Here is a 24,861-nt window from a genome sequence, read left to right on the forward strand (position 1 = left end):
TTCCACATGTCAAACATAATTGCAAATGGTCTGTGCTTCCATTGAGTGATGTTATGCGACTTTTAAAGCTGGGGTTTTCTCCTCTCGCAATAGTCATTCCGATTAAGTATGGCAACGGAGCTCCAAGATCTGATGAATGTTGGCATGGTGAGTTCGATTGATTTCATTGATTGACTTAAATGCAAAAAAACGTGTGTCCATTTCAATTTTGCACAAATATACTGCCTGAAAAACCGCCTCGTGAGCGTATAAAAGTTCTTGTGCTATGAGACTTATTTTTCGAAATTCACGTTTCCATTTCTCCCTCTTTATCTGGGTGGTGCCATTTTCAAATTTTGCATTAAGCAGGTTGATGAAAACCCACGTAATGGTACCTGCCTTGGTATGCGGTATTTTGGGATGAATTTGTGCCTTCGAGCTTAAGGACCGTCCCAACTCGTAAGCAGAAAGCATTTTAAGCCAGGGGTTCGTAACTGCAAACTTGAAGGCTTCCTGCACTGTAAACATGCAAGCTTTCTCAAAGACAATAGGTTTGAAGCTGGGGACGTTGGATCCATGGTGCCGAATTTAAAGCGACCAGTTTGTATAGCTTTTCCAACCATCTGAATTTTATATGAATCTAAGCTCAAGTTTGGGGGGGGCTTACATTTAAATATCATGACATAATATTTGTAATATTGTATTCTCATTCATCTCATCTCATTATCTCTAGCCGCTTTATCCTGTTCTACAGGGTCGCAGGCAAGCTGGAGCCTATCCCAGCTGACTACGGGCGAAAGGTGGGGTACACCCTGGACAAGTCGCCAGGTCATCACAGGGCTGACACATAGACACAGACAACCATTCACACTCACATTCACACCTACGCTCAATTTAGAGTCACCAGTTAACCTAACCTGCATCTCTTTGGACTGTGGGGGAAACCGGAGCACCCGGAGGAAACCCACGCGGACACGGGGAGAACATGCAAACTCCGCACAGAAAGGCCCTCGCCGGCCACGGGGCTCGAACCCAGGACCTTCTTGCTGTGAGGCGACAGCGCTAACCACTACACCACCGTGCCGCCTAATATTGTATTGTGATCTGAAAATATAATAACACCCCTGTTGTCCACTGAGGATATATGATGTAAGCTATGTGCGCACATCAAAATACAGTTACAGTGGGATAAATTGAAGGCTGTCCAAGGTTAAACATTTTTCTGTTGCTTGTGCTGTACAGGCCTTGGGCGCATGGAGATTGTCATTAGATGGAAACACGAGGTTTTGTGACATTTGGAGGGGGTTGAAAGGCCAAGCAACAAGAGCCTTAGTAAGCCTCGTCTCATTGATTATTAACATTTGGGTTTCTTCTTGCTCCCTTTAACTCAAAATTGGTTTTAGATGTATAAAATATTTATTTTAATTAGGTTTTCTTTTTTCCCCCTTCTGGTCTAATATTGAGACTTTTTGTTGTTTTGTTTTGGTTTTTTTTGGCTTGTCTGCGAGAAGCCCTGCAGAAAGGGAACTGAAAATGCACAGGTTTTGCTTGGTCTGGTTCTAATCCTCCGTCTAGATAGTTGCATGCTTGCACTTGCAAGATCTCAGCGTGAGGAAATTTGTATGTTCATTTAGTGTGGCAGAAAACAGAACATCTGACTTCTTGTTTTTTGGATCAAATGTAAAGAAGCTGTAGTTGGTCATCTGTAGGAAATTTAGCCTTTTCCATGCCATACAACTGAAGTTGTTTTACACGAGAAATGGAGTTGTGCTAACTTGCAGATTAATTTGTACGTACTTTGGCCCTTTTGTTTCTTATCTGCTTATGTTATTTCATGGAGGTTGAGTAGAAAATTTTCAGTCTTCTCTCCTTTTTTTTAATTTTTATTTTTGTGCCATCTCGTTCTCCGCTCAGGGATGCAGACGTACCTCTCTTGGGAAAAGACGCACAACTGCCACTGCTTAAAATTTCGCTTCCTGCCCCGTAAGGAGCGAAAACGGTCCTGCTTTATATCTGATTTGCAAGCTTGCTAAATACAAAAGTCATTTGAATTATTAAACGGTGCAGATCTTTTGAGTTTCAGGTTTCACTCTGATGGAGTGAGACACAAAGTAACATTTCTCGCCATGCAGGTGTTTGTTCCAACCCTGTTTGTGCTGCTGATTCAGTTGGAGAGAATAAGGCTATGGTTATGGAAGCCAGCACTATTGTTTTCACACAATGGCGCTCCCTTTTATCAGAGATGTCCGCAGGGCCTGCCCACCATTCAGTCAGAGAACGCTCATGTTCTTTTATTATGATTCTGGAGGATGTTGAGCAAATCTGCTCTGTAAGACTGAAACTGGCTCACCGGTTAGTTTACGCGCCCCCCCCCCCCCCCCCCCCCCCATGCTGCTTATGGCAGGTGTGAAATGCCGTTACAGGGTTTCGACACCGGTGTCTTGTATATCATAAAAGCATTTTGGGGCCTTCTCTGTGACCACGAAGGGTGATGGATTCCGTGTTCACTGAATGGCTTTGATGAAATGCACACCGTAAAGAATTGCTGTCGTTTCTACATTAAAATACTGCATTCAAGTCGGTATAACACATTTAAGCTACTGTATGCAGGAATGTGCTGTTAAACTTAAAAAAAAATTATTGATTAAGAGGACTAAAATACTCAATGACGCTGCTGGAGTAGTTAGGATGTTGGTTCAGATTGGAGAGAAATTTATTTGCAAGCTCAACTTCAGGCCTTTTAAAAAAAAAAAAAAAGTCTGACTCTCTCATGCTCATTTTAAAGAGATCCCACAATATGGCTATTAAGAAGAACCCTTGTTATGCCAAGTTTGGCTTTTTTATACTAAATCAAACACATCCAGTATAAAGCCGTGCCAGTGGGGTTTTTTTTATTTATTTTTTTTTTACGTTGCGTGCTGGGGCGGCACGGTGGTGTAGTGGTTAGCACTGTCGCCTCACAGCAAGAAGGTCCTGGGTTCGAGCCCCGGGGCCGGCGAGGGCCTTTCTGTGCGGAGTTTGCATGTTCTCCCCGTGTCCGCGTGGGTTTCGTCCGGGTGCTCCGGTTTCCCCCACAGTCCAAAGACATGCAGGTTAGGTTAACTGGTGACTCTAAATTGACCGTAGGTGTGAATGTGAGTGTGAATGCTTGTCTGTGTCTATGTGTCAGCCCTGTGATGACCTGGCGACTTGTCCAGGGTGTACCCTGCCTTTCGCCCGTAGTCAGCTGGGATAGGCTCCAGCTTGCCTGCGACCCTGTAGAAGGATAAAGCGGCTAGAGATAATGAGATGAGATGAGACGTTGCATGCTGGTGTTCTGGAAGCAGAGGTGTGATACAAACAGTGTGTTGGTGTCTAGATGATGTAGAACATGCTGTGCATCAGAAATACAAATACCCCGAGCACACGGGCATTGCTTTCAAAACAATAACAGCAGGTGAACTGAGGAGAGGTGCCTTTTTTTTTTTTCTAGCTGTTTACATTTATACCACTCTTCAAATGCAAGCAAAGTTTCTGTGCAATCAGAAGAGAAGTAGGAAGCAATTCGAAGCAGAAAGGCACATGGACCTTGGACGCCATAGACTGGAACGTCTGAATTTGTGCTGGTCTCGAAAAGAAGTATGTCCGTGTCAAAAAACCTCACCCCCCCCGTCCTGCCATGCTGGCTGTCCCTTTTATGGAGTCCTCAATTCCGACTCTGAGGTGGAACAACGCAGCACAGGCTCTTCTCATGCCCCCCACACCCTCCATATTCGGACATTTTACACATTGGTGATGCGGAATAAAGGCACAACATTCCCACCTTGAACAGGTTGTATGTAAGGGGCTTATGGTGACTGGCAGGAGGCAACAGCCAATCAGGTGAGGGAGAGGGCGAAAGAGCAAGAGTGCAAATTGGGCCATTAAAAAGTGTGTGTATATTATTATAAATAAAAAAAAGGGGCTGATTCAGGGGTGGTGGACAGTTAGAGCATTTATTTGTTCCTTAATTTGGTCGGAAGCTTGTGAATGTCTTGTGGGGTCGTGTCCGTCCATTACTCCCCCCCCCCCCCCCCCCCCCCAATATTTTTGCATTTGTTCTTTGGTTGGTGTTTCTTTGGTTTATGTACCTATCTATAGTTAGTGGCCTAGTTTATTATCCCCTGCTAGCTGAAAGGCTCGAAGGGGGATGATGTCGTGGCGATTTCCGTCCATCCCAAGAAGGGTGCTCGCCTTCTGAAATCAGCTCCTCTCACAATTTTTGGAGGAATTTCATGAAACTTGGCAGGATTCTTTGTTCTACGTCTGTACTACACATATTGTAATTTCATTAAATTCAGCCACATTTTACCAGAGTTACAGTCCTTGATGATAAAATTATACTTTGACAATTTCATGAGTGTTTTTTCCTTCTGAAATCAACTCCTCTCACAACTGTTGGAGAAATTTCACGAAACTTGGCAAAAGGCATTATGTCGATAGTACGCATGTTGTTTGTTCAATTCGGTCGCGTTTTACCAGAGTCGTGGCCCTTGATTAACAACCTTGCACTTTCACAGTTTCATGAAGGTGTGCTCGCCTTCTGACATCAACTCCTTTCACAATTTTTGGATGAATTTCTTGAAGCTTGGCAAAAGGCCTTGTTATATGACGGTAATACGCATATTGCGATTTAATTTCATTTGTGAAGATTTTACCAGAGTTTTGACCCTTGATTAAATAACATGTACTTTGACAATTTCATGACTGTGTACGTTCTTCTGAAATCAACTCCTCTGCTCACAATTTGTGGAGGAATTTCACCAAACTTTGCAAAAGGCTTCGTTATATGACACTTATGTGCATATTGAAATTTCGTTTAATTTGGGCAAATTTTACGAGTTATGCCCTTGATTATTAACAAACTTGTACTTGGGCAATTTCATCAAGGTGTGCTTGCTTTCTGAAATCAACTTCCCTCTCAATTTTCGGAGGAATTTCATTTAATTTGGCAAAAAGTTTTTATCTCCCCGCTAGCTGAAAGGCCCGAAGGGGGATAATGTCGTGGCGATGTCCGTCTGTTCGTCCCGGGAAGGGTACTTGCCTTCTGAAATCAACTCCTCTCTCAATTTTTGGAGGAATTTCATGAAACTTGGTAGGATTCTTTGTTATATGTCGGTAATATGTATATTGCAATTTCGTTCAATTCAGTCGCATTTTACCAGGGTTATGGCCTAGTTGCCAGCAGGGGATATTGTGCTCTCAGAGTACTCTTGTGTCTATTGATATCCGAGATGCCCAGAGCTATCTCCAATGCAGAAGTGAACCAACAGAAAAACCATTTATGAGACCACACATGCTTAAAATTAGAGTACACAGTGACAAACTCCACATGACATGACATGAAAGTTACAGATGGGGAAGCCTTAGTGAAGACAAAACCATAGTGGGGGAAAAAATGTTCTGCCTTTTAATTAAATATCCAGTCAATGTAGAAGTTTTTTTTTTTTTTTCTTTTTTCTCTTGTGACTTCAGGTGCATTTATATAAAAGCATTTTTACACCCAGAACACATGGTGGTATTATATTAGACACACAAGAATATTAAAATATTACACTTAATGCTGTCATAGCTGTGCAAAGAAATGTACTGTACATGTTTTTGTGCCATTCTTTAAAACTTGGTCCGTATTCTCTAAATCTAAATGCATTTTGTCTGATGGGTAGATTTTGTAAAGCCTGACCATTTATCACAGCCCGAATGAAGTTTGTTTACTTCAGTTTGTTTGTTTTTATCTATAACCGCTTATCTGCCGGGGGGCAAGCTGGAGCCTATCCCAGCTGACCATGGGTGAGAGGCAGGGCATACCCTGGACAAGTTGCCAGCTCATCGCAGGGCTGACACAAACAACCATTCACACTCACGGTCAATTTAGAACCACCATTTAACCGAACCTGCATATCTTTGGACTGTAGGAGGAAACCCATACAGACACGGCGAGAACATGCAAACTCCACACACAAAGGCCCTCGTCGGCCGCTGGGTTCGAATCCAGAACCTTCTTGCTGTGAGGCGACAGTGCTAACCACTACACCACCGTGCCGCCGTTTACGTCAGTAATATCCACTAAAATGTGGGAAATGCAGGTGTAGTGGACATTGGCCTTTTCTTACATTAATGTTCACAAGAGAGAGAGCTCTTACCTACATTAACACAAAACGGTTTTCGAACTTTGCTGGTTATTTGGAGGCTCGACTAAAATCGAATGACTGCTTTAATGAGCATGTTTGTCTGCTTATTATTCCTCTGTTCTATACAATACACTACAGGATTAGCTTGCAAGCAGTTGAAGTGTATTTAAAGCTTTTGTATAAAGTGTTCTCCTTATACTGAATGCTGCCGTGAATGGTTTGTCTGATCTTTTCATCGTGTATGTTTTTTTTTTTTTTTCTTCTCTTCTCAATATAAAATTTGAAAGCTATTTTCAGTGTGTAATTTTTTTTGCTCTATTAGACTGACATACTAACATCTGGTTTGCTCTGTGAATTTTTCCATTACACTGCTGATCCAGTTAATGAGAGTACAGGTACAAAGACATTATATTTTCTTCTTTGTGTCCGATAGATGTGTTTCCACTGTAGCGTTAGGACGTTGGCAGGCCAAATATCCTGTCATAAAGGCTGATCTTTGTGAAGGGAAGTGTGCAGAACCATGAAAGAGTTGATTTGGTTTTCATTTTGCAGTTCTCTGTTAACGAGCCTTTGCTGTTGTCATGGTGGAGAGAACACTTCAGGCTGGACATGAAAGCGTTTGCTCTTTTTACCTCGTTAGATGCGCATGTTCAATATTGTGCAATGGTTTATTGCTGCTGCGTGCTATGCTAAATTTTATGCATGTTCAATATTTTGTGTGTGTATTTTTATAGATTGATCTTTCCGTGATGATGGTCTCTCCGCCCATGTAAAGATCAGTAAAAACCATTTGGAAAAAATCCAACTTTTGGTGAAGTAGCTTCATCTCACACTGAGGAATGAGAGAAATCCAATCTAAGTTTATTCAGAGGAAAAACAAATCCCTCAAGAAATAAATTTAAACGTGTGCCACTATTATTGGCACCCCTGGAAATTATAGTGAACACAATGTAACTGAAGCATGTTTCCCATTTAAATTGTACATGTTTGAGTTGATTGGAGTGTGTAGGAACTTTTCAAGCTGTAATCCAGGGCTTCCTGATCAACTGGGGGACAAATATGAGGTGACGCAGAGGCCAAATTCCCTTAGTCATCCCTCAACATGGGAAAGATAAGAGAACATATATAAACCAAATGAGGGAGAAGTGTGTTGACCTTCATAATTCAGGGAATATGAGATCTCATCTCATTATCTCTAGCCGCTTTATCCTGTTCTACAGGGTCGCAGGCAAGCTGGAGCCTATCCCAGCTGACTATGGGCGAAAGGCGGGGTACACCCTGGACAAGTCGCCAGGTCATCACAGGGCTGACACATAGACACAGACAACCATTCACGCTCACATTCACACCTACGGTCAATTTAGGCCAAGTTTACATTAGACCGTATCTGTCTCGTTTTCTTCGCGGATGCACTGTCCGTTTACATTAAACCGCCGGGAAACGGGAATCCGCCAGGGTCCACGTATTCAATCCAGATCGTGTCTGGTCCGGTGCTGTGTAAACATTGAGATATGCGGATACGCTGTGCTGAGCTCTAGCTGGCATCGTCATTGGACAACGTCACTGTGACATCCACCTTCCTGATTCGCTGGCGTTGGTCATGTGACGCGACTGCTGAAAAACGGCGCGGACTTCCACCTTGTATCACCTTTCATTAAAGAGTATAAAAGTATGAAAATACTGCAAATACTGATGCAAATACTGCCCATTGTGTAGTTATGATTGTCTTTAGGCTTGCCATCCTTCCACTTGCAAGTGGTAAGTGACGCGCATACCCGATATGCACTGAGAGCGCACACACAGCGGCTCAGTCCCGAATCACTGCTCGTGCGCTTCACTCGCGCACTCTGTGAGCTGCGCAGGGCCGGAGTGCGCACCCTCCAGAGGGCACTCGCTGTTCAGGGCGGAGTGATTTGGAGCGCAGGATGCCTGCGGAGCCGAGCGTATCCGTGTATTGGCGTTGCTGTGTGCAGGCGAATCGTGTATTGGTGTTGCTGTGTGCACGTTAATCGTTTTAAAAACGTTAATCTGATGATCCGCTGATACGGTCTAATGTAAACCCCACCTTAGAGTCACCAGTTAACCTAACCTGCATGTCTTTGGGGGAAACCAGAGCACCCGGAGGAAACCCACGCGGACATGGGGAGAACATGCAAACTCCGCACAGAAAGGCCCTCGCCGGCCGTTGGGCTCGAACCCAGGACCTTCTTGCTGTGAGGCGACAGCGCTAACCACTACACCACCGTGCCGCCCTCCATGAAATACCAGGACATTTTTAAATCACAATCTGGCTGCCTCTGTCAGGGAACTAAAACTGGGTGGTCATTGGATATTCCAGCAAGACAATGATCCTGAAGCGCATGTCCAAATTAACACGCAAGTGGCTAACTGGGCACAGAATCGAGCTTCTGCCCCGGCCATCTCAGTCCCCTAACCTGAACCCCATTGAAAACCTGTAGGCTGAGCTGAAGAGGAGAGAGCACAAGAGGGGGCCGAGGACCCCGGATGATCTGGAGGGATTGTGTAGAGGAACGGTCTCAGATGCCCTGCTCTGTATCTCCAGCCTTATAAAATGTTATAGGAGAAGACATGGTGCTGTTTTACTGGCAAAGGGAGGTTGTACAAAGTATTAAATGCAGGGGTGTTAATAATAGTGTCGTGTTTTTGCTGAAAATGTATTATTTCTGGATGAGGGATTTGGTTTTCTCTGAAATTTATTTCAAGTAAAGGTTGGATTTTAATTTTTTTTCCATGTGAGAGGAAGCTATTTCACAAAAAGTGGGAAATTTAAAAATAATGATATTTATTTAATCCACAGTCTCATTTGAGCGCTGGAGGAGGAGTTGTTGATGATGTGGCAGCAGGATGGGTTTATAAATGCTTTGCTTTTGATAACTGCCGAAGCTGGTAAGGGTCCACTGATGTGTTTGGACATACTGGGAAAAGGACGGACTGTTTGTAAATGAGAGGAAGAAGGCACTGGTGGAATTCCATGAGAGGGAGGGAGAGAGACCAAGAGGAGCTGTTTGAGAAATTTATGGTGTGGTGCTCCTCAAAAGTGCATGCATCCTGTAATTAAGCCCATGCTGCATTAAACACACACCCAACTCCGTCATCTGACTCCTCCTTCTCTCATCCCTTCCCCCCACTTTCCAATAACCCTTTGGGCCTACTTCACCCCAGCCTCCGTCCCTTGAAGTCTTGCTCTCCTTGTTTTGTTTCCCAAGAGATGTAATAATTACCCTTCCCTGTTACTCCCTGGATAGAAAATGGAGACTGTGTGACGATGAGCACAGCCTAATGGGCACTGCACGAGCTAATGATATCTGCCTTCCTCTCTGGCAGCCTTGATGTGCCATTATCACAGTCGGTGCGTTTACATGCACATAGAGAAAATCGAATTTCTGCCGTAGCTCGACTGAAATCGAAGTTCTAAATGCCATGGAAGCACCTAGTCTGGTTAACACCAGACCATATCACAAGTGAAATATGGTCTGGAATCCGCCTATTGTATTTCTCGTAGGGGAGGTGTGGTTTACGATTGTCAACGGCCGTTTATTGGACGTTGCGAATGTCTATCATTTGGCGTATACGTAGCCCATGGCCAATCATGGCAGTTGTACCCGGTGACGTAGTTAGAGCGACGAAGAGGTGAAGAAGAGAAGGAAAGAGAAAGAGAAGGCAAAACAAAAATAGGAAAACAATGGCACCGAACGATTACTGCCGTTTGTGCAAGAGAAAGCTTGATTGAAAGTTTGGTTCGTATCGCTCGCCGCCATGTTAAATGTGATCCGTAAACAGTCCCAAATAAACTACAAGCTTCCGTTTTGTCGAGTAGTACGCGTCGCCGTCTTTCCACCCCTCCCCACTCTCTGATTGGCTCTCTAACTCAGGCGAGCCTTTAGACCATAGTTTCCATGCTGTCTTTTCAGATCGGAACGATTGTGCAAAGCAGCATGGGATTTCCCAGGCTAGGAAACACCTTAGCTCGGCTGAAATCGAACCGAACTGGATTTCTCGTAATCGAACTACGCGACCTAGATTATGCGATTGTAGCCGAGCTACTTAGTGCATGTAAACCCTGTCGAGCTACTTCAGCACTGCCCCTTCCGGAAGTGACGAGTGACGAGACCACAAGCGGGAAACACAACAGCCTCGGTCGGCATGACAACAGTAGTAGTAGCAAGCAGCAGAAGAGGTCAGGAGGAACAACATCTCTCGATGTTGCTGTCCTCGTCGTCGTTCTTCTTGTGAACACGGAACTGATAACTTTGTTTATACTCTTGAATAGCTCTTCATGACGACAACCGGAAGTGTACCAACACGATGGGGCGTGTAGCGCCACCTGTGGCTCGGGTGCACAATGTACCTCACACAATAGCTCGATTTCCTTGTGTGCATGTAGGATTGGATTTCTCTGGCCCCCCTGCTGGGACCCTTAGCTCGATTACCGACAGTAGCTCGATTTGGATGTGCATGTAAACGCACTGAGTGAAGCCTTCAGATGTTGCTTCAGCTTTTGCACTTGTGAAAATGAACAATATGTACACTGCTTCATGCAGTAATACCAGATTTTCCAGAGATATGACCTTGTATATTGTTAGTTTTATCATGGGTTTGGTGTGTGTGTGTGTGTTTGTTTTGGAGTCCGACGACATCATGGATCATTGCTAGTTTCGAAATGACTATAAACTGTTTCCGTGTGGCATTAAGAAATGCAGTGTGTACAGGCACATTTTCAGATTTCAGTAACCTGTTATGTTTTATATTCAGAGTAGAAAATGTGGAATTGTATAAACTGAAGTGCTCTTTGTGTGGGTTTTCTTTTTTCCACTGCATGAAGTACCACCGCATTCAAGAACTGGAGTTGTGTCCCTCACCACCATTGCCAAATTAGGTCCCAGTCCAGTACCCAAGGTTCTATTGGTGTTATTTTTGCTCAAGATTCTTATTGGTACCAATGGCAGTTGGGCATGGTGTTACCAGAAATGTTCTAGAAATCACACAACATACAATACAGATTTTTTGAAAAACAGCCTGCCTGCAAAAACAATTTTGATGTGCCAGTGTAGTGCCAGTGTAACACCAGCTTGACAGGTTTTACTACACTGATCAACAGCCTTGCAATGAATCCAAAACATACTTTTGTTACAAAGTATATAGGGGATATTGCATGGTTTGCACAAAGATATGAAGTTTATCTTCGAGTGGTGAACACATTCAAGAGTGAGCAAAGCGAGCAAGTGAAAATATTTTCAGTGCAAGAAGATAACCTTCATATCTTCACATCACCATGTAATGTTCTTTTATATTTTATTTACATTTTTTTAAAGGTCATCAAAAGAATTTTCATTTTGAACCGGTTCGCCATTTTAACAACGCACGTCAAGTCAGCGGGAAAACACTGGGAGTGACGTCACTGGAGTGAAATATCGGGAATTATTATACATGGAGGCCTTTTTTTGATGGAATAAAAACATGTATTCTGTTCCCTTCTAGCGGGTTTCATTCATTTGGTATGATAGCATGCAATATTGTTGGCATATTGCTTATCCTACGTGTATTACGACACTCTACCCAGTAGAGAACGAGCGCTGAATATGGTTTACGATATTGCATGTTAAGACGTGACCTCACATGTCGGAGCTGATGCGAATATCCAGTGAATTTTTCTGCTGCGCTTACGCAGAACCATCCGTCTCTTCCAACATAAACATCCACTGCTATGGCTGCCTGTCCCGGCAATGAAGTCCTAACCAATTAGTGAGCCAGCTCTAAACTCTTCTCAGCCTAGAGATAAAACACAAAAAATCTCATTGGATAACTTTTTATTTTAATGTTTTCAGGACAGTAACCCTTTCATTTCTGAAGCAAATTTGATAGAAAATGAGGCCGAATTAGAAGAGAATAATTTTATGAAAGAAATTAAATGTAACGTTTGAAATGCTGATATGTTTGGGCCTTTTCTGAAGGCCCTGACGGTTCCCCCCTATTTACAAGAGAACATCATACCAGTGGACATCGAAAAACTGGGAAAGTGTGTATTATTTATTATTATTATTATTGGCTGGCTTTTTTCTTGGTATATTGGATATATTCCATTCAGCGAGCATGATATTGAATATTTGAAATTGAGTATCGTGCTAGCTGAATGGAATATACCACAAAACAAGCCAGCCAATATTTAAATATGTCCCTCAGATCCATGATAGGGCGGCACGGTGGTGTAGTGGTTAGCGCTGTCGCCTCACAGCAAGAAGGTCCGGGTTCGAGCCCCGTGGCCGGCGAGGGCCTTTCTGTGTGGAGTTTGCATGTTCTCCCCGTGTCCGCGTGGGTTTCCTCCGGATGCTCCGGTTTCCCCCACAGTCCAAAGACATGCAGGTTAGGTTAACTGGTGACTCTAAATTGACCGTAGGTGTGAATGTGAGTGTGAATGGTTGTCTGTGTCTATGTGTCAGCCCTGTGATGACCTGGTGACTTGTCCAGGGTGTACCCCGCCTTTCACCCGTAGTCAGCTGGGATAGGCTCCAGCTTGCCTGCGACCCTGTAGAACAGGATAAAGCGGCTACAGATAATGAGAGAGATCCATGATATATTTTGTATGTGAAATGAGTTTTTCAACACAAGAAGATAAACTTCATATCCTCAAGCCAATGTGTGGTTATTTATTTATTTATTTATTTATTATTATTATATAGACACATTCACAAACACAAGCTCCTCAAATTTATTTATCAAAATTCATTTAATTTCCTCACAAGTGACATGTAGAGGTTTATGTCACGGTTTGTGTTCTCAATATCCCGGCTGGAGCTTGGATGAAAAATACAAGGGGCGTATTTCCCAGTAAAACATGCGTGTCTGTAAAAAAAAATTAATTTAAACACACTAACAATTACCTGAAATTAAAATTTGTTCTCTTTTTTTTTTCCCCCCCTCCCCCTTTTAAACTCGGTTAATATTGACAAAATTTAACAGTCCTTCATAAAGTCCATTGAGTAAAGTCTGTCTACTGCATGGCCATCGTGTGTGTGTGTGTGTGTGTGTGTGGTGGGGGTGGGGAAATATCTCGGGCAGTTGTTTTCAGTTATACAAGACCAGGTTCTTATCTGCTTGAATTGAGAGACCCATGTAGCAGAAACAGATTGACAAAATGGCATTTCAAATTCTGATTAAAAATGACATTTTGATTCTTATAACGGAGAAAAATTTTAGGCTGCCCAAGCTTTCTTTATAACTACTGTAGCAAAGCAGTCTATATCTGCATGTGTATTTGTGTAAGAATCTGATAAGTCAAACATTTTCTGCTAACAGCAAGACAACTGGCTCTTTTTACTAGCATTGTCGTCGTCAGCTGTCCGTTGCTAGCGATGATGACTGCTTCATTAGGAAATGCAGATGGGCGGCGAGGCCCGCGCCAGAGTAACAGTCATCCACAGTGGTGGCACAAATGGCCTGGCTGAGCTGCCATGGAATGTCTGGCTTCGTGAGCCCTTGTATACTCCCTTTTGACGCTTGTCTTCAATTGCGGACACTGAGCTTTTAACTGTGCTTCGCCATGTTACTCTATCCGATGCACCCCTTTCCCTCATCTGATCGATAATTCCAGCATTCTTCATGTTCCTCTTCAAGACATCTTTGTACCTCAGTTTCTGTCCTCCTTGTCTCCTTTTTCCAAGGCTCAGTTCTCTGTAGAAAACGACTTTGGGTAGTAGTGTGTCAGGCATGCACCAGATGTGTCCAGCCCAACGAAGTTGGGAGGCTGTGATCAGGGCTTCCACGCTTACTGTATTGGCTCTCCTGAGGGCTCCTACATCAGGGACCTTGTCCTGCCATCTTATTTTAAGGATTTGACACAGGTGTTGGAGTTGTAGCCTGGTCAGTTTCTTGAAAGGTTTATGGTAGAGCGTCGTGCATTCTGTGGAATAAAGCAGAGATGGAAAGACTGTGGTGTTGTATACTTTCAACTTGGTGGTTCTCTTGATGTCATGGAGAGACCATAGTTGGGCAATTCCATGTAAATGTCAACCTCACCATGCAAAAATAAAGCAACATGTAATACATCAAAACCACTCCCAGAGATCTCACCTAGGCCTGTATTTTACAGATGTGAATAAGTTGAACCAATTTGTAACCAACCTAATATGTCACTGTCAGTCTTTCTTTCTTATAATGTTAACCCCAAGCTAAAATCAACTTTGATAATGTACAATTCTATATTATTGCCACAAGCCACAGAAATGTATGCTAAAATCCACAAAACAGCAAAACAATAGCCATCCTAAATATTATTTAAGAACTTTGATAGTTTTAGCTGATATTTAGAGAGTTTTTCAAAGGGTTATGGTGGTTAAATTGCTGATTTTCTAAACATATGCCATGTCTATTTCAGACGCGTCACATCCATAACGGAATTTCGTCACATCCATAACGCTGACTTTTCCTTCCGAAACTCTGCATGAAATACAAAATATTTTAAACAAAGATTTTTTAATATTCACCTTGGACCCCTCTATCAAATGGATATCTCCATTTCGACATTAGGTTTACAATTTCACAGAGTTTGATAAAAATGTAGTGTCACCCAAGAAAAGTGATACTTTTTCTGTCACATCCATAACGCATCTTTTATTGGCATTTTCTGGCATGCCCTAGATGTACTATGGGAATTGTTCTTGTTCTATCACTTCTCCAGTATGGTACAGCCTTAAAATATGCAACACCTGTTTAAATACTGGGAGACAATAAAGCATGCACTGGGTCATTTGTTGCCATTTTGAGTTCAAGTGTCACGTCCATAACGCTGGAATTGCTCAGTTGCTTTTGTAATGTACTGAAGGCTTTGGTGGCAGCTTGAATCCGGCGGTCTACCTCCCAAGTCTGATAAGTTTGTGTTGGTAACTGCACTGCTTAAGTAGGTGAAACTCTCAGAACTCCTAAGAGGTGTTCCATTGACCAAAACAACATTGTTTGATCTTGCCTGTGGCTCAGGTGAAGGTTGGTACAGGAGTTCTGTTTTCATGGTATTGATTTTCAATCCAAAGAGGGTTGCAGCTGTGGCAAAGTGATCAATGATTTCCTGCATGTCATCCAAATCTGTTGCTACAAATGCAGAGTCCTCTGCATACAGCAGTTCTCGCATGCAAATTTGTTGAGTTTTGATCAAGGACTTGAGTCTGGCAAGATTGAAGAGTTTGCCTTCCGATCAAGTTCTGATGTACCTTTTTGTTGACCGAATCTCTCTCATGGTGGATCTGCGAGTCACGACATAATCAAGATGTGTTTTAGATCTTGGGTGGCACCAGGTGAAGTAATTTTTGTCTGGTTGGGGAAAGTAGATATTTGTGATGCATAGTTCACATTGAGTACAAAAGTTGAGCATGAGTTCACCATTTGCGTTCCTATTTCCCAATAGTACCTTTGTATGTTATATGATCATTCCCTACTCCTGCATTGAAATCTCCCAGTAGCAGAAGCTTCTCTCCTTGAAGGTACCCTGTCTACCACATCAGCTAATTCATGATCGAAGGCTTCTTTTTCTTCATCGGGATAGGTCATGGTAGGTGCATACACATTGATCAGGTTTAGGTAATGATCGTTCCCTGTGGGTACATGTAAACTTGTGATTCACTCAGATATTCCCACTGGCAGTTTGCCAGCTATCTTATTCGAAATGGCAAAAGCAACTCCTCCTGCATTTATTTTCTTCTGTTGGTATTCCCACTCCAGAAGAAGGTGTATTCGCTGTCTTGCTCGTCTTTTGGCCTTCAAGCCTTGTCTCTTGGAGTGCAACAATATTGATTCTGTAGCAATCTAGTTCCTTTGCGATCAGAGCTGTTCTATGCTCAGGTCTCCTTATCATTGTCTAATATGGTGTGGACATTCCAAGTCCCAACTATCAATTTCATGTTTTTCATCTTTCTACCGCTATTATGGAGACCCACTGGCTGTGGTAAGCCAGCCGGGTAAGGACTGGGTAAGCTTTCTTTACCCCACCTTTTCCAGGGGCTTCCCTTTCCAGGACAGGCAGTGTTCTGCCTGGACACCCGCAATGCTGCCTCAGCCTGCTGTTACCCAGAGCTTCAGCGAGGCTGCAACCATCAAATGCGAGCTGCCAGTCTGTAAAGTTCCTGCTAGCAACTTCCAGCTTCTCAGATCTGCAGCTGTTGCATTTACGCCATCGCCACAGGGCTTTCTTTCTCCTCTCCTAATGTAGCGCCTTGCACGTTAAGGTAAGACAAACGATGTCGTGCTCCCATGTTATCTCTCTGGACCTTCAGACCTGATGCCAAGTGGTGTACAAAAGTGCCACAGACCTGACTGGTATGGAAGTTGCCCCGTAGTGACAACTGACTTGCTGAGTGATGCCCTCCATTGGCCATTTGAGTGGCTCTTTCGCATGCAATCAGGTGGTGTGCCATTGATCCTGTTGGGTTCATCTGCCACATTGCACCGAAAGTGCCCTGCTGCCAGCACCTTGTTGGTTATGTACTATTTAACCCATAGCTGGAACCCAGGCAGGTAGCTGGAACCCAGGCAGGTGCTACCACTCCAGGTCAGAGCGGACCTGGGAGCAATGGTGATTTGGGGGAAAGTGGAGTTACCCCTTATACGCATGTCCTCCTGGACCTGAAACTCCCCACCGGTTGCAGTTTAAAGTCATACTAGCACTGCAGAAGTTGTGTAATACTCCATTCCCACTCACACTGAAAACCATATATTTACTATTATACTGTAATGGTGTTCTGTGGAATGGGAGTAAAACGGCCAATTTGGAACGTTAATCTACCTCTTGTTGACATTGACACTTATGGAAATGTTCCATCATGGGAATTGGGACCATCAGACTTGCATGTTGTGACTGGTCATGATGTAAATGTGATCTTGTGACAGCACTACACATAGGCCAAGTTTACATTAGACCGTATCTGTCTCGTTTTCTTCATGGATGCACTGTCCGTTCACATTAAAACGCCAGGAAACGGGAATCCGCCAGAGCCCACGTATTCAATCCAGTTCGTGTCTGGTCCGGTGCTGTGTAAACATTGAGAATACACGGATACGCTGTGCTGAGCTCTAGCTGACGTCGTCATTGGACAACGTCACTGTGACATCCACCTTCCTGATTCGCTGGCGTTGGGACCTCACACACAGCGGCTCAGTCCCAAATCACTGCTCGTGCACTTCACTCGCGCGCTCTGTGAGCTACGCAGGGCCGGAGTGCGCACCCTCCAGAGGGCACTCGCTGTTCAGGGCGGAGTGATTTGGAGCGCAGGAGGAAGTGCTGAGCCGCACTGAGGTTTATTTACACATTTCAACCTCCTTCAGGCGCTTAAACTCAGTGAGAACATGAACATCACAGCCAGGTGTGTTTATTTGCTGGAGAAGGCGTTCGCTTGCCATCCTTCCACTTGCAAGTGGTGAGTGACTTGCGCATGCCCGATATGCACTGGGATCATGTGACGTGCCGTCTAATTAGTCATGTGATTAGCGTATCCGTGTATTGGCGTTGCTGTGTGCACGCGAATCGTGTATTGGCGTTGCTGTGTGTACGCGAACCGTTTTAAAAACGTTAATCTGATGATCCGCTGATTCGAAATAATGTAAACAGGGCCTTAGTGCCTCACTGTAAAACCGCAACAAGCAAAGAGAATACTGGCAAATACTGTGGGAGCACTTTATCTGCTGGGGAGATGTTCCAGGATCTAACGCAGATAGCTGAAACCATGGTTGGGTGCAAACCGTATATAAAGCTTGTTTTTCATGCGCATACTTACAAATTAAACTTTATCATAGGTAAATTACACACAGTATGACCTCCCCAACTGTAACCAATAATAAATAAAACAATATACTCTGGTAGTTATGTGAAGTGTCTGTCTCTCTCATATATGACCAGAATTCTGACATTTCCACTTAATATTCTAATCATGGTTGAGGCGTGGAGATGGCAGCAAGTGTGGAAACATTTTATTTCCACAGAATAGTCAAAGTAACAAAAAACACCAGGTATGAAAAGATGACTGTAGAAGTGCGGAACACAAATACTATCAGCATGGAAAATAAAAACAAACGCAAGACAATCGTAAGGTAAGCCAGGGTTAAATTAAGGGGTATAATAAGTGAAATATAATGTGCGTGGTTAATGCTGTCTATAAGCAGGGGTGTGTGTGGAAATTGTAGTTTTTGAAAGGTCCTGCTTGTAGGATAAACTGAGGTTGGTGAGTCAGGCCATGTACACACGTAGCCGGGTATTTTTAAAACCGAACATTTTCCCCCCCCTCCATTTATAAAAATGTTTTATCCACACCACCTCGTCTTCGAAAAAAATCCCTTCCACACATAACCGAACATCTGCGTTTTCAATCACATTCATGAGCATTCCAAACCTGTAGATGGCATTATTTCCCCAAATCCTACCCCCTAATCACATCAGAATAGCCCTCTGTTGGCGTCACTTCCGCCTAAACATAAAACATGGCGCCAAGCTCGTTCGTCTGGACAGACTCGGAGACAGAATTGCTTCTAAACACAATTTTGGAGTATAAACTTCAAAAGACGCAAGAAAACGTTGATTGGGAATCTTGTCAGTAGTTGGGCTTCTAAAATTAAACATGTAAATGGCACCTGCACAATAATTAACGCTTTCAAGGCACTACTCCGATCCATTACTCTTTGTCCATGCTTAATCTGGCTTCTGCAGTAAACAAAGGTCGCATGTTTGACGTCAGGGCAGATTTGTTGTCATTTTTTTTGGCGCAGATTGTGACATTCTAAAACGCAAAACTCCGGTTATCTCTGTCTACACGAAAAGGCATACACGGAGTTTTCAAAAATCTTCACTTTGCCCGGAGTTTTTTTAAATATTCGTTTTTGATGTGTTTTCATGTGGATGACAGGCCAAAACGTAGAAAAATATCTTCAATTTAGCAGATACCCGGCTACGTGTGGACAGGGTCTCAGTGGATACGGTGGTCCCACTGTATAAGCAAAAATGTTGTTATAAATAGCCTTTGCTTGAACAAAACAAATGTTCAGAAATGGGAGAAGAACTTGTTCAACAGAGATGTGATGCAGTTTGACTTGTGCCATGTTGCTATCTAGCTAATGTCTTGGCTTGGGCTTTTCAATACAGTGCTTGCTGCCTAGTAAATTACAAGTCATGTACAGTATCTGGTCTTGCCTTGTTCGTGCTCTGTAGCATTCCGTTAAATAGTCAGGTGGAAATACACAATGTTACTTTTCCCTTATAGAAGACCGAGTGGGAATGAAATGCATCTATTCCGTGTTTTTACCTCACACGGTATAGCTTTCATATGTGAAGGTGCTTAATACAGTCAGTGTGTTTTTTGTCTTGGGTCTCCTAGGTCTGTCTCTACTCGGGCTTAATTGGAGCACAGCTTCAATGTTGAATTTACAGTGGTGCTTGGAAGTTTGTGATCCCTTTAGAATTTTCTATATTTCTGCATAAATATGACCTAAAACATCAGATTTTCACACAAGTCCTAAAAGTAGATAGAGAGCCCAGTTAAACGAATGAGACTAAAATATTATACTTGGCCATTTATTTATTGAGGAAAATGATCCAATATTACATATCTGTGAGTGGCAAAAGTATGTGAACCTTTGCTTTCAGTATCTGGTGTGACCCCCTTGTGCAGCAATAACTGCAACTAAACGTTTCTGGTAACTGTTGATCAGTCCTGTACACCGGCTTGGAGGAATTTTAGCCCATTCCTCCGTACAGAACAGCTTCAACTCTGGGATGTTGGTGGGTTTCCTCATATGAACTGCTCGCTTCGGGTCCTTCCACAACATTTCGATTGGATTAAGGTCAGGACTTTGACTTGGCCATTCTAAAACATTAACTTTTTATTCTTCTTTAACCATTCTTTGGTAGAACGACTTGTGTGCTTAGGGTCGTTGTCTTGCTGCATGACACACCTTCTCTTGAGATTCAGATCATGGACAGATGTCCTGACATTTTCCTTTAGAATTCGCTGGTATAATTCAGAATTCATTGTTCCATCAATGATGGCAAGCCGTCCTGGCCCAGATGCAGCAAAATGGGCCCAAACCATGATACTACCACCACCATGTTTCACAGATGGGATAAGGTTCTTATGCTGGAATGCAGGGTTTTCCTTTCTCCAAACAGAACGCTTCTCGTTTAAACCAAAAAGTTCTATTTTGGTCTCATCCGTCCACAAAACATTTTTCCAATAGCCTTCTGGCTTGTCCACGTGATCTTTAGCAAACTGCAGACGAGCAGCAATGTTCTTTTTGAAGAGCAGTGGCTTTCTCCTTGCAACCCTGCCATGCACACTATTATTGTTCAGTGTTCTCTTGATGGTGGACTCATGAACATTAACATTAGCCAATGTGAGAGAGGCCTTCAGTTGCTTAGAAGTTACCCTGGGGTCCTTTGTGACCTCGCTGACTATTACACGCCTTGCTCTTGGAGTGATCTTTGTTGGTCGACCACTCCTGGGGAGGGTAACAATGGTGTTGAATTTCTGCCATTTGTACACAATCTGTCTGACTGTGGATTGGTGGAGTCCAAACTCTTTAGAGATGGTTTTGTAACCTTTTTCAGCCTGATGAGCATCAACAACGCTTTTTCTGAGGTCCTCAGAAATCTCCTTTGTTTGTGCCGTGATACACTTCCACAAACGCGTGTTGTGAAGATCAGACTTTGGTAGATCCCTGTTCTTTAAATAAAACAGGGTGCCCACTCGCACCTGATTTCAATCAATGGGGATGACAAACACCTGACTCTAATTTCACCTTCAAATTAACTGCTAATCCTAGAGGTTCACATACTTTTGCCACTCACAGATATGTAATATTGGATAATTTTCCTCAATAAATAAATGACCAAGTATAATAATTTTGTCTCATTTGTTTAACTGGGTTCTCTTTATCTACTTTTTAGGACTTGTGTGAAAATCTGATGATGTTTTAGGTCATATTTATGCAGAAATGTAGAAAATTCTAAAGGGTTCACAAACTTTCAAGCACCACTGTAACCATGAGGAGGTGGTGCACCGTAATGACAATGCAGGAGCTTTTACTTGAGACGCTGAACCCTGAGTTTTGTTGGTTCCTTTTTGCACCTGCCCATATTTTTGAACTTGGTGTAACAGCACTCCAAGTGCCTCCAAATATATATTGAAAATGTCTGCTACTTAAATAACACTTCACGGCCACATCCCATATATGCACAGAGGGGAAAACTACACCCACCACAGATTTTCAGCCAGAGGTGATTTAAACCCAAATGAGAGGAAATGGCAGTTAAGCCCTTCATGTTTGTGAAATTGGCTGCTAATTATTTTGTTTTATACACGTGATTTTTTTTTTTTTTTTTTAACTCTGCTGATTTTGTGCCACTTAAGACATGAACGTGGAATTTCATGGTTGAATCATTTCAAATCTTGATGTGCACAATTATGTATTTCTGTGATCTAGCACAATTTTTATAGTTAGTTTTGTGTGCTTTACGGTTTTATCAAGTTTACAGTTGGAGCCTCATCTCATTCTTGGGTCGTGTCCCCCCCCCCCCCCCCCCCCCCCCCCTCTCCCCCCACAGCTTTATGAACTGGACAGCGATCCCAAGAGGAAAGAGTTTCTGGACGATTTGTTCAACTTCATGCAGAAAAGAGGTATATAATTGCTACTGAAATGAACATGTAGTAGACACTTAATTGATAACCGTATTGCATTTTAATTTACATGACTCCATTCCCAAAACCAAGTTTGCTTTTATAAATACAGCATAGCAGCAGTTAATGTTCACAAAAAATGCCTTGTAATCAGCCATGGTCCATGAACACTTTGATTTGTTAATTTTTAGTCAACTGCTGAGTTATTGAGTTCAGTCAGAAACATGTTTCAACAGACGTTTTCCCGTGGCTTTATTTGTCTTTTTTGAGACTTGGCACTATTCAACCCAGCAAATTTTAGAAGTTGCATTAACATTTACGCCCGTGTTTCTCTTCCTGTCATCATGAAGGAACACCCAGCTCTGGTTTCAGCCTGATGAAGCAGCATTTTTTAAATGACTGCTTGGTCGCTATTGACGTTTTTACTGCTTATAGCATGCTGGAGTTGATCTATGGCCTCTGAACATATAGAAAACCACTGTGTGAAAATGAGCACATACTGTAGCTTGGCCTTGGAATTATCAGAACATTTATCTTCTGACCTTTCTAACAAATAGGCTCCAACATAAAGTATTGTATACAGATATTTTTCCCCCTCATATATTCAGCACTAAAGCTCCCTATTCATGTGAGAGTGTTTTATTTGAGAAAAGAGCCTTTGTTGTCTGTAATGTAACACACAAAAAGCAACCTACACTGATCAGCCATAACATTTGACCACTGACCAGTGAAGTGAATAACATTTTTGATTATCTTATTACACTGGCACCTGTTAAAGGGTGGGATATATTAGGCAGCAAGCGAACAGTCGATTCCTGAAGTTGATGTATTCGAAGCAGGAAAAATGGGCAAGATTTAAGGATTTGAGTGACTTTGACAAGCACCAAATTTACCCCTTTTCCACTAAATCAGTTCCAGGGCTGGTTCGTGGCCAGTGCTGGTTCACAACTCGTTCAACTTGCGAGCCAGCTGAGAACCAGTTTGCTTTTCCATAGCTTGCAGTGCTAAGGGAAGCCACGTCAGTTACGTCGCTATGTTTGCATAAACCTTGGCGCGAATATCGAAGCAAAAACAACATGGAAGAAGCAGCAGCAGCAACAACAATAATAATAATAATGGATGACTTCGTGTTTGTACAGCTGCTGCTTCTCGTCACTTAAAAATGGCGATCTTTCGCGGTCTTGTTATTGTTGTTGGTCTTAACAACTCCGCCCCCCTGCTGACGTAAGCGGTTCTTTCCTCTGGCCCAGCAGAGAGTTGGTGCTAGCCTGGAACCGGTTTTTCTGGCCCCAGAGCCAGTTCTTTGTCAGTGGAAACAGAAAACCCAGTTCCAAACTAAGCACTGGCCCCGAACCAGCCCTGGAACTGCTTTGGTGGAAAAGGGGCGATTGTGATGGCTAGATGACTGGGTCCAAGCATCTCCAAAATGGCACATCTTGTAGGGTGTTCCTGGTATGCAGTGGTTAGTGCCTACCAAAAGTGGTCCAAAGAAGGACAACTGGTGCCGAGGTCATGGCTCCTTGGTGCATGTGGGGAGCAAAGGTCTGTTTGTCTGGTCCAATCCCACAGCAGAGCTACTGTGGCACAGATTGCTGAAAAAGTTAATGATGGCTACGACTGAAAGGTGTAAAAACACACAGTGCATTGTAGCTTGCTAAGTATGGGGCTGTGTAGTTGCAGACCGGTCAGGGTGTCAATGCTGACCCCGTTCACCGCAAAAAGTGCCTACAGTCGGAACTGGACCAAGAGCATCAGCACTGGAGCAATGGAAGAAGGTGGCCTGGGCTGATGAATCTTTTACATCTTGTACCTGGAGAAAAGATGGCACCAGGAGGCACTATGGGAAGAAGGCAAGCTGGTAGGGTCAGTGTGATGCCCAGGGCAATGTTCTGCTGAGAAACCTTGGGTCCTGGCATTCATGTGGATGTTACTTTGCATGTACCACCTACCTAAACATTGTTGCAGACCAAATACACCCCTTCATGACAACAGTATTCCCTAATGGCAGTGGCCTCTTTCCACAGGATAATGCGCCCTGCCTCACTGCAAAAATTGTTCAGGAATGGTTTGAGGAACATGACCATGAGTTCAAGGTGTTGACTTGGCCTCCAAATTCTCCAGATCTCAAATCTTGATCACACATCAGGTGGGATGTGCTGGACAAACAAGTCTGATCCATGGAGACCTCACAACTTACAGGACTCAAAGGATCAGCTGCGTGCTAGATACCACAGCACACCTTCAGAGGTCTTGCGGAATCCATGCCTCAACGGCTCAGAGCCGTTTTGTTCACACAAGGGGAACATGCACAGTATTAGGCAGGTGGTTTTAATGTTCTGGCTGATTTGGTGGGTGTATGTATAGTCATTTGATCTTGTACTGCCCTCTAGGGACAAGTGGGAAAATGACCCCTCCCCTTCCCCCTCCTAATTCTCACCCTGTAGTGAGTGCACACATGCTATGCAGGCATGCATATGAACTGTGGTAGAATTCAAGTAATCTTAATGGAATTGCTATACTGCCCAAATGTAGAAACTTGCATTGAAAAACCATGCACATTACTGTGTAGGGACTCCGGTGAACAGGATCCCCATCATGGCCAAGCAGGTGCTGGATCTGTATATGCTCTATCAGCTGGTGACAGAGAAGGGTGGCCTGGTGGAGGTTATCAATAAAAAGCTATGGAGGGAGATCACCAAAGGTCTGAATCTACCCACCTCAATCACCAGCGCTGCCTTCACGCTCAGAACACAGTGAGTATTTGATTCTCTGTTGTGCTGTTATAAGAAAATAATTAGTCCCTGATGAATAAATGTTTTATTCATCTTGTACCACAGCTTTTTGCTAATTCTAACAGTTTCTTCTTTCATAAAGAAAGACACGTTGTACAATATCAGTTTATAATTACAAGATTAGTAGAATGTCTGCAAAACAAGTGCGTTTCTGTTATATACTACTGCAGTGATGAACGGTTACACTTCAACAGCCTCCCCCCCCCCCCCCCCCCCAACCATCAATTGGACAAAAAAAAAAAATGCCTCGTGATTTTACCAACAGCTCCTGAATAG

General features: G+C 43.2%; 1 protein-coding gene across 2 annotated transcripts in view; it reads left to right on the forward strand.

Moving 5' to 3' along the window:
- Positions 1–24,861, forward strand: part of arid3a (AT-rich interactive domain 3A) — a 79,297-nt gene that overhangs the window by 35,461 nt on the left and 18,975 nt on the right. For both annotated transcript variants that reach the window (XM_060941610.1, XM_060941611.1), the window contains exons 4-5: positions 21,721–21,793; positions 24,363–24,546. In XM_060941610.1, coding sequence (XP_060797593.1) covers positions 21,721–21,793; positions 24,363–24,546 — 257 coding nt within the window. The remainder of the gene's footprint in view (positions 1–21,720; positions 21,794–24,362; positions 24,547–24,861) is intronic.

Source organism: Neoarius graeffei, chromosome 15 (genome assembly GCF_027579695.1).
Source record: "Neoarius graeffei isolate fNeoGra1 chromosome 15, fNeoGra1.pri, whole genome shotgun sequence".
Taxonomy (NCBI): domain Eukaryota; kingdom Metazoa; phylum Chordata; class Actinopteri; order Siluriformes; family Ariidae; genus Neoarius; species Neoarius graeffei.